The 17,978-nt window shown below is 36.0% G+C and overlaps 1 protein-coding gene across 1 annotated transcript in view; it reads left to right on the top strand.

The window, feature by feature from the left end:
• The first annotated feature begins 1,781 nt into the window (after window positions 1-1,781).
• Window positions 1,782-17,978, top strand: part of LOC145988424 (uncharacterized) — a 52,929-nt gene continuing 36,732 nt past the window's right edge. Inside the window, exon 1 of the mRNA XM_083123314.1 lies at window positions 1,782-1,919. Coding sequence (XP_082979440.1) covers window positions 1,853-1,919 — 67 coding nt within the window. The 5' untranslated portion in view covers window positions 1,782-1,852. The remainder of the gene's footprint in view (window positions 1,920-17,978) is intronic.

Genomic DNA, 17,978 nt, shown 5'->3' with positions numbered 1-17,978 from the left:
AAAGGCGGCCGGAGCGTGGTGCTGATCACATCACCTCCAACATGTCAGACATCGAAAATATATTGGTCCCTACCCCCATATACCCTACATGTGTCTTCATGGCACAGGGAACTTTACCTTTACCTGTATATATTGTATTCATTTCTGTACCCCTGAGTAACTACGTTTATTTATTGCATATGCGAACCCTCTACTATGTCAATGGCTGAGGGCACCCTAAAGACTTACTTGTCCCCCTTCCCCCCCGCACTGCGGGATTTTGCGGCTTGTAGATCCGGCAGTGAGCAAACACATTATAAAGTGAGCGCTTTGATGGCAAGGATCATTTCGTGTCAACTTGCTGGGAACTCAGGAAGATCACGCACATACCGGCTAAAATGTAGGCCTACTGACTGTAACATTGTGTATGTGTTCCAATGTTCAATATCATAAGCAAGCGTACAGTTATTGTGAGTGTAATTGTGAAACTATAGAACTGAAAGGTGATAATATAGCAAGAAAAATGTATTCTTAATTTATAAAGACAATAAATGCTAGTGAATAATATCAATAAACCATTATTCATACTTTCATAAAAAATAATATGGAGGTTCCAATTATCTCAAACAACATCACCTGATTGCAAAAAGATGGCGGACTTTTTGTGAATTGAGGTTCATTTTCACATACATATTAGAATATAAGGTCGAAATGCTCACAGAGAGTAATCTGGGACTTAACGGGTTAAGGGAATGGAGGAGAAAAGTGTTGATAAAAAGTTCAGTCTAGGAAAGAAAAATAACATTCCATCTCATTGCTTTAAAAACTCTGTATTGATGCGTACAAAACAGTGGCACGTCTAAGGTTGATACGAACACCCCGAAAATTCCTTTTATGCGCACATTTAGAGTAATTTTAGGCGTAATTGTGTACATGTCATATCTTTGATGCGGGAATGGAAGTCATATTGACTCCAAGTAAAGGAAAGCCAAATCTAAACAAAAGTCACGGTCTTCTTAAACTAAAACTTTCTCTACACAGAAGCTTACGAATTGATGGCAAATATATTTACAAATATTGAATAGAGTACGAAACACCGTTGATCCAACATAATATAAAATATCCTATCCCAAAATGTCCTTCAGTTGGTACAAAAGTTTTAAATACCTCCACTTTGTCACTGACTCATCCAATTTACAGCCGACATAATCCCCTTCTTGTTTCCAGGAACTTTCGTCGGTTTGAAAACGCTTAATCTTTTACGAGAATATAACATCGTTTATTAACGATGATAAAATCGCTCTACACTGAATTTAGAAGGAAAAATATTGGGGGACTGGCCCTCCTTCCCCCTTGTGCACACGCCTGTAACCAGGAATGCTTACTAGGTCTATTGCGAGAGGAATCCTGCAGGCATTCGGCATTAATTCGTACCCTGGTTACAGTTGCAAATGTACAAAAAAGTATGTTACTTTCAAAACCTGAAAACGGCAACAATGGACAAGTACACTTCTCTATCGTGAAGATTTATAAACATACACTGTTATCTGCAGGTTATTTCATGTCGACACCCACTTTTTACCTCATATCTATCAGCAGTTACCGATTCATACGAAGGTCAAAGCTACTAATAATACAAGCTTACTTCTTTTGCCCTGTCACTGCCAGATTATACTGAGTCATGTAATCCTGATTGACAATGTGGATTAGAAAGTGGTGCAGGTAACTTCATTTTATAGAGATTTATGGCTACCAATGAAACCGACGTAGGCCTCAATCGCAGATAATGAAACGTTGTTTTAAGGATTCGACGTAATTCAGAAGTTTATTCACAATGTAGTTTGATGTGAAGTAGAATGTTGAAGCGTTGAAAATGTTGTTAAGTGTCTTGATTATTGTATATTTCGTGGCAGCTTCGTATACACAACAGGACACTACATGTGAGTTTTTGACGCTTCAATGCACTTAACTTTATTGTTGATTGTTCATACACATGGGGTCATTCTTTAATAGATTTCAGTTTATATATACGTATAATTGTAATTGATGGAATAAGTTAGTACATTTCTTATTCTCGCGAATCCAGTTAAGTTCGTATATTGCAACACATTTCAGTGAACAGCTAATAACAATAATACTAGTAACAGTAATAATAATAACAACAACAAGCTGACGGATGGTTTGCGTCAACCACAAATTCAAAATAAGGAAGGGCCATCTTCAATGTCAAGTAGCCTAAGGGTCCCTGCTCGACCCTCTTCAATTTTGATGAGGGCCTCCCCGATGGCGCAGTGGTAGCGTCTTCGCCTTGTAATCAAGGAGTCCCGGGTTCGATACCCGGTCGAGACACAAGTGGTTCGGATCCTACTTTAAACTGTAGGTCCAGTCCCGATTAGCCTTACTGTGCATAAAGTGGACTTAAAACAACAAATCAAATCAAAATGTCAAATCAAATCAATTTTGATGAAACTTCTAGCGGTTATGCATACATATTCCACATGGGTACCTGCAAAGTTTCACATTCATAAGTAGTTCGTTTGGGGCGCCATGGCTGTATCAGTGAAGGTCGCTTTTGTCGCGGAAAATACGAATGTTGTGATGAATTTGCCCCTAACTTTAGCTACGTAGTTGTAACCACTGAACAATTTGCTTTGAGAGGCTACGTTCAAGGGCCATGGGCATGTCGTAAAGTTGCTTAAATTAGACCCTGTCTGCTCAAATATGTATTCACTTATCCATTCTTAAATTCCTGCCCCAAAATTTAGTTCATAAATTTGAACCCATTTTCAGAAGCCTATATTTCAAAAACGCGGTAGCTCAGTCGTTATGTAAACTCAGGCCCGACAGATTGGCAACAGGGGTCCCGGATTCATGAAAAGTCCTGAAATACAAATTTGAGTGTAATGATATGAGTGAATGAAGTGTGATGGGGGAAGCTTCCGCTTAGGGGCTTTCCTTTTAATAAAAAAAAAAAAAAGTCGTTAGGGCATCTGACCCGGGTTCGATCCCCGGCGGGGGAGAACCGGAACTTTTTCAACCTGTTCAAGCGGCTCCGGCGCCCACCCAGCGTCGTATAAAGTGGGTACCTTGAGGAAACTCTGTGGGATAAAGGCGGCCAGGGGCGTGGTGCTGATCACATCACCCCAGCTCGGCCGAGATCAAGAACGTGTGGGGCCCTCACCCCACACCCCCTATACGCCTTCATGGCGTGGTGCAAAGCACAGGGGAATACTTTACTTTTTTTACTTTTATATCTCAAAACAAACAGTTCTAAATTGATCATTGTTAGCATGGCTGGAGAGAGCACATTCAGGGACTTTGGAACTTATTTCGGAGTGGGGGGGGGGCAAGTTCTTAAATCCACCAACCAATTTTTACAATCTATTTTCCCACACATATTATATATATATATATATTATATATATATATATATATTATATATATATATATATAATATGTGTGTGTGTGCGCGCGCGCACATACATACATACATAGGCGATCGGAGGTGAACTCCCTACCAAGATTAAAACCCATAAAACTTTCTTAAAATCTCCAATTTTTTGCTAAAAGCTGAAGCTGTAAAAAGGACATTCAGGACAACAGGGCATAAGCACAACACATAACCCCACAGAGGATTATAAAGGCTGTGGGACCAGGCGCCAGATTTTTCTTGGGAAAAGTAAGCAGTAATTTTCCCTTGTAAAGCGGTCAAGTGACCTTTGAAATTCCCTTTGGACGCCCTACAGATATCACCTTGTAATTAAATGGTCCCTGGTTCAGCAGCAGGTGAAAGAACTTGCCAGTGAGAAGTACTGTAATATTCCAACTTATACTGTAGCATTACTCCCGATTATCGTATTAAAATAAAGAAAGAAATTTTAGGGGATATCAGGTGCAAAGAAAAGTATTACGTAAAATACGTCTTGAAGTTTTATGCTAGTGAATTATGTTGATTATCTCTAGATATCGTTGTGGGGGATGTTATCAAGTTCTTGGAGCTGATGATAAGAATGGAGCTAGCTCTCAAAAGTATATTTTTTTAGCCTGTTCGACATACAGGGGAAATTATAATTTTATTCCATTTTTGTCGAATTTTTATTTCTTGAGTTAATCGCGATATTCACAATGAATAATGATTAGATTAAGTAGATAACGCTACAACAACAATAACACACTCATGCATGGCCAGGATCCGAACCTGAAACCTCCCCTCCTCGATTTCAAAATATCAGATGCAAGCGCAAGGGAAGTCAAATTCTTGCTTGCAGGCATTAAAAGCATGTTCCTTACAAGCACTTTGTTATGTACACAGGCCATTTAAATGTTAAAATCATTTATAAAAAATAATGCATTTTCAAAGCTCGAAATTCATGATCGACACTACTTAAAATCAAGAAATGTGAAGTGAAATTACTGTTATGTATTTTTTGCTAATCATAAACGAAAGAACTAAAATTTTAAAAAATGTCTGGTTTCAATTTTGCATTGATATTCCATGTAGAAGAGGAGATAATGTAACTGGCAGGCATGTGAATAGCATTTTACCTTGCAGGTATTGTATATGCTTCCATGAGTGGCAGGTTACAAGATTCCATATGGGTACTATCGTTCTAAATTGCTGCCGATGGCCTTCGGCTGATTAAAAGATGACAGACTGTTCAGTTATATTTTACTTTGATGTTGCACCTTTAATAATTAATAGACAGAGACATTTCACTCCTGTTTTATTGCCGGTTTTTCAACAGTGAAGACTCCAGGAGTAAATAACATGGTAGTTTAATGAACTTTCGTTCCCAAAAGAGAAATTTGCATGTGATATTTAGGAATATAGGCTATATAAAATTGGAATCTCCACACACAAAATAGTCTCGCTCGTCGCCTACCTCCTCGCTCCTTTTTTGGAGAGTTACTGCTTTTCAGTCGCCGTTGCGGTTAATCTGATTTTATAAATAAGTAACGTTAGAAAAACTTTTCGAAACTGACATGGATTTTCAAGACTGTCACTTACAGATATTGTCAATTATAATCAACATTACATATTTTGGAGCTGGGTGTACATATATATAATTCCGAAGCGGTGAAATTGTCCCCTATCCATAGGAATCGAACCCTGTCCCTTTAATGATAAGACGGCTGCATTAACCACTGCGCTATCGATAGTAAACAGCCAGTTTTTGTAATATTAAATTGTTCTCGGAACCGCCAATAAATTATTCCAAATAAGCAGTTAAAGGATGATACAATCCATTGAAAATACTAGTCTTAATTCTTTTTTTTTTTTTTCAAAATTTCTAATAGCCACATAGTTCTTGGAAAGGCTGGTAAAGCAAATCTTAACTCCTTCCAGGGCCAGCCCTAGGTGGGGGCATATAATATACAACCAAAACCTACAACCAAAATATTACAGAAGTCTGAAAAAATCAAAGATTTTTGTTCCTTAGTCTAAAGTACATATGTTCTATAAAATCACAATCTCATGCTACTACTTAAGAGCAATAAGCAGAACATGTTGAAGGCTAAAATCAAGAATTATGTGAGCTTGTAAATTGGTGTTTCTTTTCATGGTTCGATGTTCATTATATTTAATTACAAAACTCTGTGTGTTCAATATCAAACTATTGTTATACCTATATGAATGTGGCCAATTTTAATCATATACAGTATGTAACGTATAGCAGTGTCCACGTTACAAGAATATATAAACTTAATATTTTATATGTATCTATACCTCTACATATTAATGGTTGATTACCTAGTAATGTGGAACATACCTCGTATATAAACTATACATCCTGGTGTTAAAATTTAATATAAGTTTCAAGAGTTTGTTTCTTTCTGCCAGCAAGCTGAGCTGGAAGTTGTTATAGGTGACGACAATGCAGGAAAGCTATCGCTATTGTGTAAGAGCCAAGTAGACACGATCTTATGAAATTATAACTCCATTAAGCCTTGTTTCCATGATTATGAAAAACTAAATATGCTGACCAAGGCAGTAATTTATTTTATTAAAAAACATAAACTAACGTAACGTTTCAACCTTCTAGCAAGGTCTTCTTCAGACTCTGTATCAGAATTTAGCTACTTTTGTACTTGATACAGAGTCTGAAGAAGACCTTGCTAGAAGGTTGAAACGTTACGTTAGTTTATGTTTTTTAATAAAATAAATTACTGCCTTGGTCAGCATATTTAGTTTTTCATGATCTTATGAAAACGTTGTTACAGGGACAAAGACGAAAGATTAGGCTGTCTTTCCTACTCTATATCTGTCGTGTCCCTTGGCGGACAGTAATTAGACTTATATCATAATAATCCCTGATTCTTTAGCTGCAAGACAGTATTTTCAGAATTTAGCTACGTGGACGCAAAAGAAAGTTATGCCCGCGCAAAACAAAACTTGTATATTTTATTTTACCCAACATTTTTCAAGTTGTAAGAAGCCATACTCCCTGGTCAAATTAAATACTCAGTGTAACATTTAAAAATTCCATGGTATATTTATTAATCACAAAAGGGTAAAAGTGATAATTCATGCATGTAACTAATTATGTTTCTCATTGATACCTTATTGATTTGTATTTTATTGTGAGGTAATATTTGTGTAAAGTTAAAAGTTTGTAAATCCATCACGGCACCGATAAATCAGATATAAGCAGCGGAGCTCGGTGAATTCAAGCCTCTGATAAATGCGGAACTCGTATAACCATCTTTTCTTTTAACGCTCGAACATCTGCCTTTACATCCACTTCGATCTTAGAAATTAGTTCATTCTGGGATTACCTTAGGACAGTTACTTAGCTCTTCTGGTCAGAAGGCGTATATTCTCTCTGTTCTATACTCCTGGTCAGGAGATAAAATGGACATTTCAACTTTGACATGAAAAACGTTTTAAATCCATTCATTTTACAGATAATGACACAAACATGAGATGTGCAAAATATCTCGGCGATATTTGTTTTGGTTCTCGAGAAACACGCCTTCAAACACCGCTGAAATTCACCTCCTACGTCACGGATTTGAAAACGTCCTCTCCACAGACACCGGAACCTCAAGCGAATTACGTTTATTGTAGAAATTTGAATACCTTCAACGAAGAAATTTTTGCAAAAGATATAACTGATGTAGATTGGTCAAAGCTTTACTCACTTGATGATGTTAATAATAAAGTGGAGTTTTTGACCTCAAATATACAAAATGTTTTTGACACGCACGCACCTCTAAAAAGCGTCAAACACAATAAGAAAAATGCACCGTGGATCACCAGTAATGTTAAATTGTTGATGCGAATCAGAGATAACGCGCTACGAAAGTTCAAACGTTCGAACAATCCAAGCGACTGGCAACAATATAAAGAACTCCGAAACTTTACAACTGTCATAAGACAAGAAAAGAAATGTTACCTTACCTTCAAATTTGGCGGGAAAAATTTAAACCGGAGAAAAACATGGAATGAGTTGAAACAATTGGGTATTGTTAACAACAAAAAGTCTCACGATAATACATTCTCGCTCATAAGTACCACTGAAGATTTAGATGCTGTTAATGACCATTTTGGTAAAATTTGCAATGAATCTGAAATTCCTCCTTCACTTAAGGCTCAGCAAATAAAGCATTTCGAGAACAAAACCTGTTCCACCGCTGAACAATATTTTAACTTTACTGAGGTAACTGAAAAAGATGTACATAAAACTATTTATAGCATACGTTCAAATAGTTTTGGAGTAGATGGTATCAGCACTAAAATGTTCAAACTTTCTTTGCCTTATGTTTTATCTCTGCTAACGCATGTCATTAACTCCTCTCTTTCCATGCTACGCCCCTTGTGGGTACGTACTTAACTGTTATTTACCACGGCTACAGATATCTTAATCTCAGGGGGATAGGTTCTTTATTTGAGAATTCCAAATAAGAAAGCGTTTTATAGCCAAGAGGATATAGTAAAATGCGGATCTATATTCTGAGAACTTAACAAAATACAGAGAAAATATATGTATATGTATAATCGAAAAGGCTTCTTCTTCTTTTAAATGGCTTCTTCTTCTTTTAAAAGGCTTCTTCTTCTTTTAATATGGAAAAAGCTTCTTCTTTTCTTATGGAAACGGCTTCTTCTTCTTTTAAAAGGTTTCTTCTTCTTTTAAAAAGCTTCTTCTTCTTTTAAAAGGCTTCTTCTTCTTCTAAAAGGCTTCTTCTTCTTTTAATATGGAAAAAGCTTCTTCTTCTTTTATTATGAAAACGGCTTCTTCTTCTTTTAATATGGAAATGGCTTCTTCTTCTTTTTCTTTGAATTTCTTCTTCTTTTATTAAAGCGTAATCTTATTTATGTGCTCGCTTTCCCCCCGCTTCTTTGTCAAACAATACAAGCTATACTTGTAGAAAGAGTAGGGTCGACTAAACTGACAATAGCGCCACCCCCTATTTGACGACCAAAGGGGGATAACCAGGATCGCTAATAACGAGCGCTGCCAATGGCCCAGTGCGACTAATAAAAAGCGCAACCGAAAAGTGCTTCGGGGCGTCTAATTTGACACAGCGCCACCGGGGAACGGCAAATGCAAAAGCTGACGATGTTCTCCTCGTCAGAGAATCAAAAAGAAATTGAGATGAGATACATTTCTGAATTCATTTGCTCGCTTAATGACTTTCGTAAACGTTTCATCTGCGGCCATATTCTTAATTCTTTTAATTTACTATATACATCATTCTATTTACTTCTTTTATAGTATTTGAACTCTTCTTTTATATATTTCTCAATTTTCTATAATATATATAATTCCTCTTCTCCGCACCTAGTTTGTACAATGAGCTCTGCTCTTCTTTATATGGCGTGCTGCCATCTATCGTCGCTTCCGAGAAACCATTACTCCTTGAAACTTTCATTGTGTCATCGAAACTGGCACGTGACACAATATTCCCCTCCTTGAGGATAAAAAATTTCTCTATTGGAAAAAATCTTTTGAAAATAGATAAATTTTTCCACTTTCTCTACATCTCGTTTGACTTTTCTCATTGGTTCACATTTCTACAGCTTACATTGCTTTTCACTTTCACTGTGAAATTATATCTCCTGGCATGCAGCATTTTTCCTCATCTCTCTATTTCTTTCTTCTTTCTATTTTCGTTTCTAGATATCTTATCACCACGTTCCGGAAATATTCGTGACCTCTTAAGTTATTTTTAGATACAAGATATAATTCTTTAATAGTTCCCCTCCTGCAAATCTGCTAGTCTAATCTCTCCGAGATAGTCTTTACCTGACGATGTCCTGCCAAAATAGTAATTTTCGTTTCACCCTTTTCTTCTCTCAGCAATCTCTCTACAGATTATCAGTTAGCTCAGATTTTTCCGTTTCAAAGAACTCTCTCTCTCTTCTCTAAGTTGACCATCTAAGTGTTTTTATCAGCTACACTAATTCTTCACATCAGCCTTAATTTCATATCAGCATGTATCTAGATATATTTATTTTCTGGGATTACAACCCTTTCCTCGGAATACAACCGATTCTTCTTTAACTTTTGGGATTACAACCCATTTGTTTTACACTTTTCTAAATACACGATGACCTTTAGTCGTCTAAGCTTGCAAAGAATTCATTTTACTGATACTATTCGATCTTCTTTCATATTATCTTATCCTTTTTCCTGAGAATTTTCTTCGTAATTAACTTCCTTCTGTGCTTAACTGTTCTATCTTCTTTCTCTTCTGTTCGTATATTGAAAAGTTTACATCCATTTTCCATATTACTTTCTTTGGCATCTCTCCTTTTACAGGTTTCATCTTCCACTATCGGTCTCATTGTTCACTGGAGTGGTGACATAAATTAGCAGTTATTATTCTTTCTTAACATATTACTTGCAGAATAGATTTTCCTCCAACGATGGGTATTATATATCTTTTTACAGGAACTAACATTAAAGAACTAAAATTTTCTTCTTTCAAATATATCATTAATATTTGCCCAAACTAATAATTCCACGAATTTTTCTTCTGGTGAACTAGAACTTTTTCAGACAACTTTAATAATTCTAGAAACGTACGCTTGCCAGTCTGTAAATCATAACATCTCCTTCCTTTGCACTAGTCAGTCTTATTTGTTTCTTCCAATTCTTTCAAATACCCGTTGCTTGTCATTATCTTGTTTCTCTATTCCTTCCTCTTCTTTTCTTCTCTTCCTTCTATTTTCTTTTCTATTCTTCTCAAGATTCTTCTTCCTCCTCTTCCAACTTTCTTCCAGTAAAGAAATTACTTTCATGTCTCTCTTCTTCCAATCTGGTTTCTGCCAAGTCTTCTTCTTATGTTCTACATCTTCATCAAATGCATGCTCTCCTTGTCTTTTCCGTCTCGTCTTCTTCTTCCTTCTCTTTGGCGAAGTAGCATCAGAATCCATTTGATCTATGTCGACTCTTTTTAGCGTATTCTTAACTTTCTTCAGGTTCCTTTCTATTTTTAGTTTCTTTCTTTTCCTCTTCTTCCATGTCTTTACGTGAATATATCTAAATCTCATTTTACTTCTCTTTCCTCTTTGTTTACATCTTCTGCTCGGCTTATGCTTATTTTCTTCCTCCGTCAGAGACTCGTCACTGGAACTTTCTTCTATCATCTTCATTTCGACATTGATCTCTTCATCATTACATTCACAACTACATTTTTCATCCCTTGCTATTCCTCTTTCATCTTCTTCTATTTTCTTATCTTCCTCTTCTTTGACCTCTTTAAGTTCCTGAGTGGTTTCTTCTCTTAACTTTATATCTACTTCTTCTATCTTGCCGTCATGCTCGTCATTGGAACTTTCTTCTTTTATCTTCATTTTGACATGGATTTCTTCATCGTTACATTGCCAACTAAATTTTTCCTCACTTTCTATTCCTCTTTCATCTTCTTCTATTTTCTTATCTTCCTCTTCTTTGCTTACTTCGCTTAACTTTATAACTTCTTCTTCTATCTTGCTGTCATGCTTGTCATTGGAACTTTCCTCTTTTTCTTCTTCTATTTTCTTCTCTGTCTCTTCTTTGTTTACTTCGCTTAATTTTATAACTTCTTCTTCTATCTTGCTGTCCTGCTCGTCATTGGAACTTTCCTCTTTCATCTTCCAACTTCTATCTTCTATAAGGACCTTCGCTTCTTCTATATTGTCCTCGTTTTCTTCTATTCTGGAAACATCTACTTCTGTCTTGCTGTCATTTTCTTCTGTTCTTGAAACGGCTAATTCTATATTGTTTTCGTTTTCTTCTATTCTTGAAACGGTTAATTCTATTTGAGATTTACTTTCAACCAGCTTTCTCTCCAAATTTTCGTTTCTTTGTTTATTTTCCTCTCTGAGATTCGAAACATCCTCTTCTATTCTTCTATTTGTATCTAAACTTATACTTTCGATTAACGACGTTGTTTCTTCTATCTTTCTTTCCAACGACTTTCTATTTCCTTCACACATTTCATTCAATCTCAAGAACATCTCATGGGTTTCGGATCTCGAGGCTTCCAATTTCCTACTGTTTTCCTCGAGCCTTTCTTCCATCTTTTCATTACTTTCCTCTAACTTTTCTTTTAATTCTCTCCTACTTTCATCTATCTTTTCTCCGAGTCTTCTATTATTATTTTTTGCTTCTCTGTTATTCTCTTCCATCTGTGTTTTTAATTCTCTTTCTAATCTTCTGCTATTTTCTTTTGCTTCTCTGCTATTCTTTTTATTACTTTCTTCTATCTGCATCGATAACTTCTGGAACATTTCTATCATGTTCACCTCTTCTGTCTTCTTTGGTTTTTCCTTCGTTTTCTCTTCTTCCTTTTCCATTTTCTTCTCTTCCTTTTCATTTATCCTTTCATTCTTGCAATTTTTGCATACGTAATCTCCTCTTTCACTTATTCCTATGTATTTTTCTCTTCTTATCTTCTCACATAGCCAACGTTTCATTTCTTTGCATGAGCTGCATAGGATAGTTTCTTCCTTATTTCCCTCTTTTCCACAGCAGTTTAATATTTCCTTTCTGTCTTCCATTTCCTCCATTATAGTTTCTCTGTTCTCGCCTTCAATTTTATTTTCTTCCTCCATTTTGGCTTTTTCTCTCTTTGCTTTCTTATTCACAATTCTGCTAGCCGCAACGTTGGTCGCCACTAATGCTACGCCTCATTCGTGGGTAAGATAATGTAAGGCAAAGCTCCACTTTATTGGGCGCCACTAATGCTACCTGCTTATGTATGCCCCACGTTAGAAGCGCCACTAATGCTACGCCCCTTGTGGGTACGTACTTAACTGTTATTTACCACGGCTACAGATATCTTAATCTCAGGGGGATAGGTTCTTTATTTGAGAATTCCAAATAAGAAAGCGTTTTATAGCCAAGAGGATATAGTAAAATGCGGATCTATATTCTGAGAACTTAACAAAATACAGAGAAAATATATGTATATGTATAATCGAAAAGGCTTCTTCTTCTTTTAAATGGCTTCTTCTTCTTTTAAAAGGCTTCTTCTTCTTTTAATATGGAAAAAGCTTCTTCTTTTCTTATGGAAACGGCTTCTTCTTCTTTTAAAAGGTTTCTTCTTCTTTTAAAAAGCTTCTTCTTCTTTTAAAAGGCTTCTTCTTCTTCTAAAAGGCTTCTTCTTCTTTTAATATGGAAAAAGCTTCTTCTTCTTTTATTATGAAAACGGCTTCTTCTTCTTTTAATATGGAAATGGCTTCTTCTTCTTTTTCTTTGAATTTCTTCTTCTTTTATTAAAGCGTAATCTTATTTATGTGCTCGCTTTCCCCCCGCTTCTTTGTCAAACAATACAAGCTATACTTGTAGAGTAGGGTAAACGGTACGTTCTGGATCACCCCCAAAATTTTGGTTTACTTTTATTGTGTACACCTATACAGTAATATACTCAAAATCAAACTTTGTTACAAAAATGACACAATACAAGCGCAAAAAAAAGTCAAAGCTCAAATTCCAATTTTCATAGTGCAAAATTGCTAATTTTCGAAAATCCTTCTATAACTTTTGCTAAAATTTTATTTTTCAAATAATTAAAGCGAAGTGCTAAGTTAAAAATATTATAAATTATTACAAATTTTAGCAAAATAGCACAGCATCTATTCGGTTCAGATCTGAACACCCACACCCACCCACCCACACATACTTACCCACACATATTTACTTCTGGTCCACTTCCGGTTTACTTCCGGTCCACTTCCGGTTTACTTCCGTTCTACTTCCGGTCTACTTCCGGTCTACTTCCGGTCCATTTCCGGTTTACTTCCTGTCCACTTCCGGTTCACTTCCGGTCTACTTCCGGTCTACTTCCGGTTTACTTGACAGACACTTGTAGGTTACTGTGGTGTTTTCTGATTGGCTCACTGTTTCAGATGCGGTTTGAGCTTAGCCTACTTAAAGGGTTTTCGTATTACAGATCAGTTAATATTGTGAGAATAGTTGAAGTGTATAGAAGTGTTGTTCCAGTGCTCCTCATATTATACCTCTGTTTGGTTTGATATACTGAAGTTTCCGGGTTCGAATCCCTGCATGGGAGATTTTTATGTGTTTTTTATCCAATTTTATTTTTATTCTTATTGTCGCGATTAGCCAAAATCGAAAGAAAGGTGACGTAAAATAACAAAATTACAAACATGAAGATATAATAATAATAAGAGATGCAAATGCGTAACATGTAGTTTTCGAGGATTACTCTCAAGAAAGGGACGCGCCTGAACCCAGAACTCGGATTAGTTGGGGAGTAATTATCTGTGGGGCTAATAATACAGCATAGTTTTTATCATAGAATAGTTATAGGAAATTTGCTATCAGATGTATGCTTATGTGTTGGTTTTAGATGTTGATAAGTATAGGGAAAGGGGAAAAAAATGTTCTAAAAATGTGATTACATTAGTGATTTTAAATTGTATTCTTGGGGTCACGTACACACTTGAATTTTGAATTTCTTCCCGAGAAAATTTATATATAAATACCGAGAAACTTATATTTAAATAATATCTTGTAAAAATGACAACTTGTATAACTGACTTACCACTTGAACTGCTGTACAAGGTTTTTGAATATACAGGTGAGGATGTTGCGAGGCTCGTTGAATTAAGCAAAATAGTGCCTGAATTTCATCCACCGTGCAAGATGATTTTTATGGATAATCTACGCAAAATAAGTGGTATGAAAAACTTACAGAATCCCGAGTCTCTTTTTCGGGCTGCAGGCAAAAAGTTAGCTGATAGGATGGACGAGCTTAATGAGATGAGGGAAGGAAGGAGACGATATACGTACGATTGGTATGAGTCAAATGCAGAAACAGACAATATTATTACACAACTTATCGCATTAACTGAGGCGCAAACTTTTTTTATAACTTGACATGATATATAAATAAAATACTATCACTAACAAGGAGATAAACGGATTAACTTTTGCAGGCAACCAAATCTCATGAAACATCGATAAAAGATATGCTTTCTATTAAAAATGTAATTACTTATAAACATGGAATGTGTGATATTCTCGAAAAATGTAACCTCTCTTTTCTCTCTTCAAGAAGTCGAATCCTATTAAAACAAACAAAAAAAAGCATCAACACGGACGACAAACATGCATCACATGAAATAACAAACAACTTATTTTGTTTAGTTAAAAAATTCTAAATTTAATATCTAATGAAAACACATGATAACAACTTATTTGAACTAGTTTTCAAATTCAAATATTTAGGAGTAATATTAACAAATGAAAATTATATTAAAGAGGAAATAAAATAAAAAGTAGACTTAATTTAGGAAATGCATGTTACTTCTCTCTAAGAAACTAAAAATTAAAATATACAAAACAGTTATTTTACTTATAATATTAGTGGAGAAGGTTACATAATTTATATTTATATCCAGATATTATTACAACAATTAAATAAAGAAGAGTTAGGTGAGCAGCTTATGTGGTACAAAGCCCGAATGGGAGAGAAAAGAGGAGTTTACAGAATTTTTGTTGGGAGACCTGATGGTAAGAAGAGGCCTAGACGAAGATAGAAGGACAATATTGAGATGGATCTAAAGGAAATTGCTAGGGATAGTTAAGAATGAGTAGTGTATATTGGCCGGTTCTACGCCGTACTTAGTAGGTATGCATTTGTAGCCTCTCTTTTTTACCAATCGAATATCAGTTTTTGACATATTTTGACAATTTTTTGTCGATGTTTTAGCGTTTAGCGATGTTTTAGTAAAATTTCCCTTTTTTCCAACTCGTACTTGGTAGGTATATCACGATCTTACGTGATATAACTTAACCAATCTTTTTTTCTTACGATTTTTTAATTTTTTTACGATCCTAAGTGATATAACTTAACCTATCATTTTTTTATTTACGCACCGAACTAACTTACATTGGACTCTTGTTTGTTTTAATATTTCAGTATTTTAAGGTTTTCACAAATTTTATATAATCTAAAATGTGTTGGGTGTTGATTTTTTTTTTTTTAGTATGTGGCAAATTTTTTTTACGAATTTTTTAAAACTGCTCCGTGATCCTCTCGTTCTTCACGTCGTACGCGAAGGACTTCTCTGCAATCAGGATGACGCTGCACACGGTATCATCGGGCAGCGCGTCGTGGAACTCACAAACGATCTTGATGTTGGTGCGATCGTTGACCACCACCTGCTTCCTCTTCGTCGTGTTGATGACGAACATGGGTCTCCGTGCTTTGAATTCGCTGGGCGCGTAGTACATGTCCACGTTTCCCTCTGTTACTCTCTTGTAAGCGGTGTAAGCTTCGTAAAGTTTGAGGTAATCATCTTTGGTCATGTCGACCTCTGTTTGTCAAAAATTCGAGATATTTGCAATTTAACGCTGTGGACTTAGAAAATTTTCGATTGCTGAAAAAAAATTGGTTCCATGACGACCTATGTTTATTTTGGTATGGGTGCACAGAGGACACCGAGACTCGACCAACGCACTAAACCCGACCTTTCTACGACTATTCGTTCAAAAGTTACGAGAGATCAAAGTTTTGGGAGGTGGGCTAACTTCTTATCCCTTGGCCCCAGGACCACCAAAACTTGATACACGTATTCTCCACCTCCAAAATCGACAGGGTAGGTAGCTTCGCTACCGGGATGGGGGTGTTTTTCGAGTTATTTTTTCGATAACTCTTACCATTTTCGAGATATTTGCAAATTTAAGATTTTTTAGCACAGGACTTGGAAAATTTTCGGAACGTTTTTTTTTTTTTTGTTCCATGACAACCTACGCCAATTTTGTTATGAGAGGACAGAGGACACCGAGACGATGCTAACGCAAGAAATCCCAGCTCTCTATGATTATTTTTTCGAAAGTTACGAGTGATCAAAAACATTTTTGGCAATTGGCCCACCCTTGATCTCCAAGAACCTCCGAAAACTTGGTACACGTACTCTGCATCACTAAACTCGACAAGAGGGTCAACGGGAAGGATATTTGCGCTATCTCTTACTGTTTTCGAGACATTTTGCAATTTAACGCTGGACTTGGAAAATTTTCGACAGATGGGGGTCAAATTTGGTTCCATGACGACCTATATTCATTTTGGTATGGGAGGACAGAGGACACCGAGACTCAACCAACGCACTAAACCGACCTCTCTACGACTATTCGTTCAAAAGTTACGAGTGATCAAAGTTTTTGGGAGGGGCTGGGCTTACTTCTTAACCCTTGACCCCAGGACCACCAAAACTTAGTATACGTATTCTACACCTCCAAAATCGACAGGGGGCATCTAACGATGCCGTATGGGGGTGTTTCTCGATATATTTTTTCGATAACTCTTACCATTTTCGAGATATTTGCAATTTAAGATTTTTTTAACGCTGGACTTAGAAAATTTTCGGTACATTTTTTTTTGTTCCATGACGACTTATGTTTATTTTGGTATGGGAGGACAGAGGACACCGAGACTCGACCGACACACTAAACCCGACCTCTCTACGCGTACTCTACGTCACCAAAAAAGGTTAAAGGTTCCAAATAACAATAGTTAGAGTTTCCCCAATCTAGTAAAGTGGATTGGTTGAAATCTCCAAGGCGTATTTTGTATTTTTTTTTCAAATATGAACACGTTAAAACTGAACTGTCTCGGATTTTTGAGTTTTGTATTCGCCCTGAGAAAATTCTATATAAAATAACATCCCTGAAAATTATATTCACAGTAGATTGATTTTTTGAGTTTTGTAATCACCTCAAGAAATTCTATATAAAATAACATACCTGAAAATTCTATTCACAGTAGATTGAATTCTTGAGTTTTTGTATTCGCACACAAGAAATTCTATATAAATAACATACCTGAAATTCTATTTACAGTAGATTGAATTTTTGAGTTTTGTAATCACTCGAAGAAAATTGTATCGCTATATACTAGACTTTTTGATTTCTGTGATTTTGGAGAAAGCAATGGCATCCACCACCAGTTTCAATCGGAAAAATGATAAAACTGAATGTGTTACTTGTGGGAAGCTAATCTCAAGGAACAATTTATCGGTACACGGGGCAAGATGTAGCGAAACAGGTTCGAGAATTAATCGTTCGTTACCTTCTAAGCCCTGTCCTCGATGCGGAAAGATGATTAGCATCACAAATTTTAGTAAACACCTGAAAATTTGCAAACCATCGACCGGACAAGCATCGAAAAGGAAAATCGATGATCCAGAAACGGAACCTTCCACTTCCAAGCAAATTAAATTATCTAATGAACCCAAACCAATTAGATCTGCATTCAACGACCAACTCCAGGATTTTTCAATTAAGTCAGAACCAGGCCGTGACATCCTTAGTTTCTTGGATGAAACAAAAACATCTGTACTAAATATTTTAAAAGATAAACTTGAAAACAACTCTATAAAAGTATACGTTGTTCTGTTTTCTGAATACGAGAAAGTTGATGGCACAACGAGTTTTTTTTTATCATCGTACAAAAAACCAGACTCTTTATTTTGCTGACGTCGAAAATTTAGACAACTTCTATTATAAAGTTTCGAACGAGCTGGTTAAGAAACATGACGA

This window comes from Lepisma saccharinum, chromosome 5 (assembly GCF_977018435.1).
Source record: "Lepisma saccharinum chromosome 5, izLepSacc3.1, whole genome shotgun sequence".
NCBI classification, from domain to species: Eukaryota; Metazoa; Arthropoda; class Insecta; order Zygentoma; family Lepismatidae; genus Lepisma; species Lepisma saccharinum.
The sequence above is the reverse complement of the archived record's forward strand: the minus strand, read 5'-3'. Positions and strand labels throughout refer to the sequence as shown.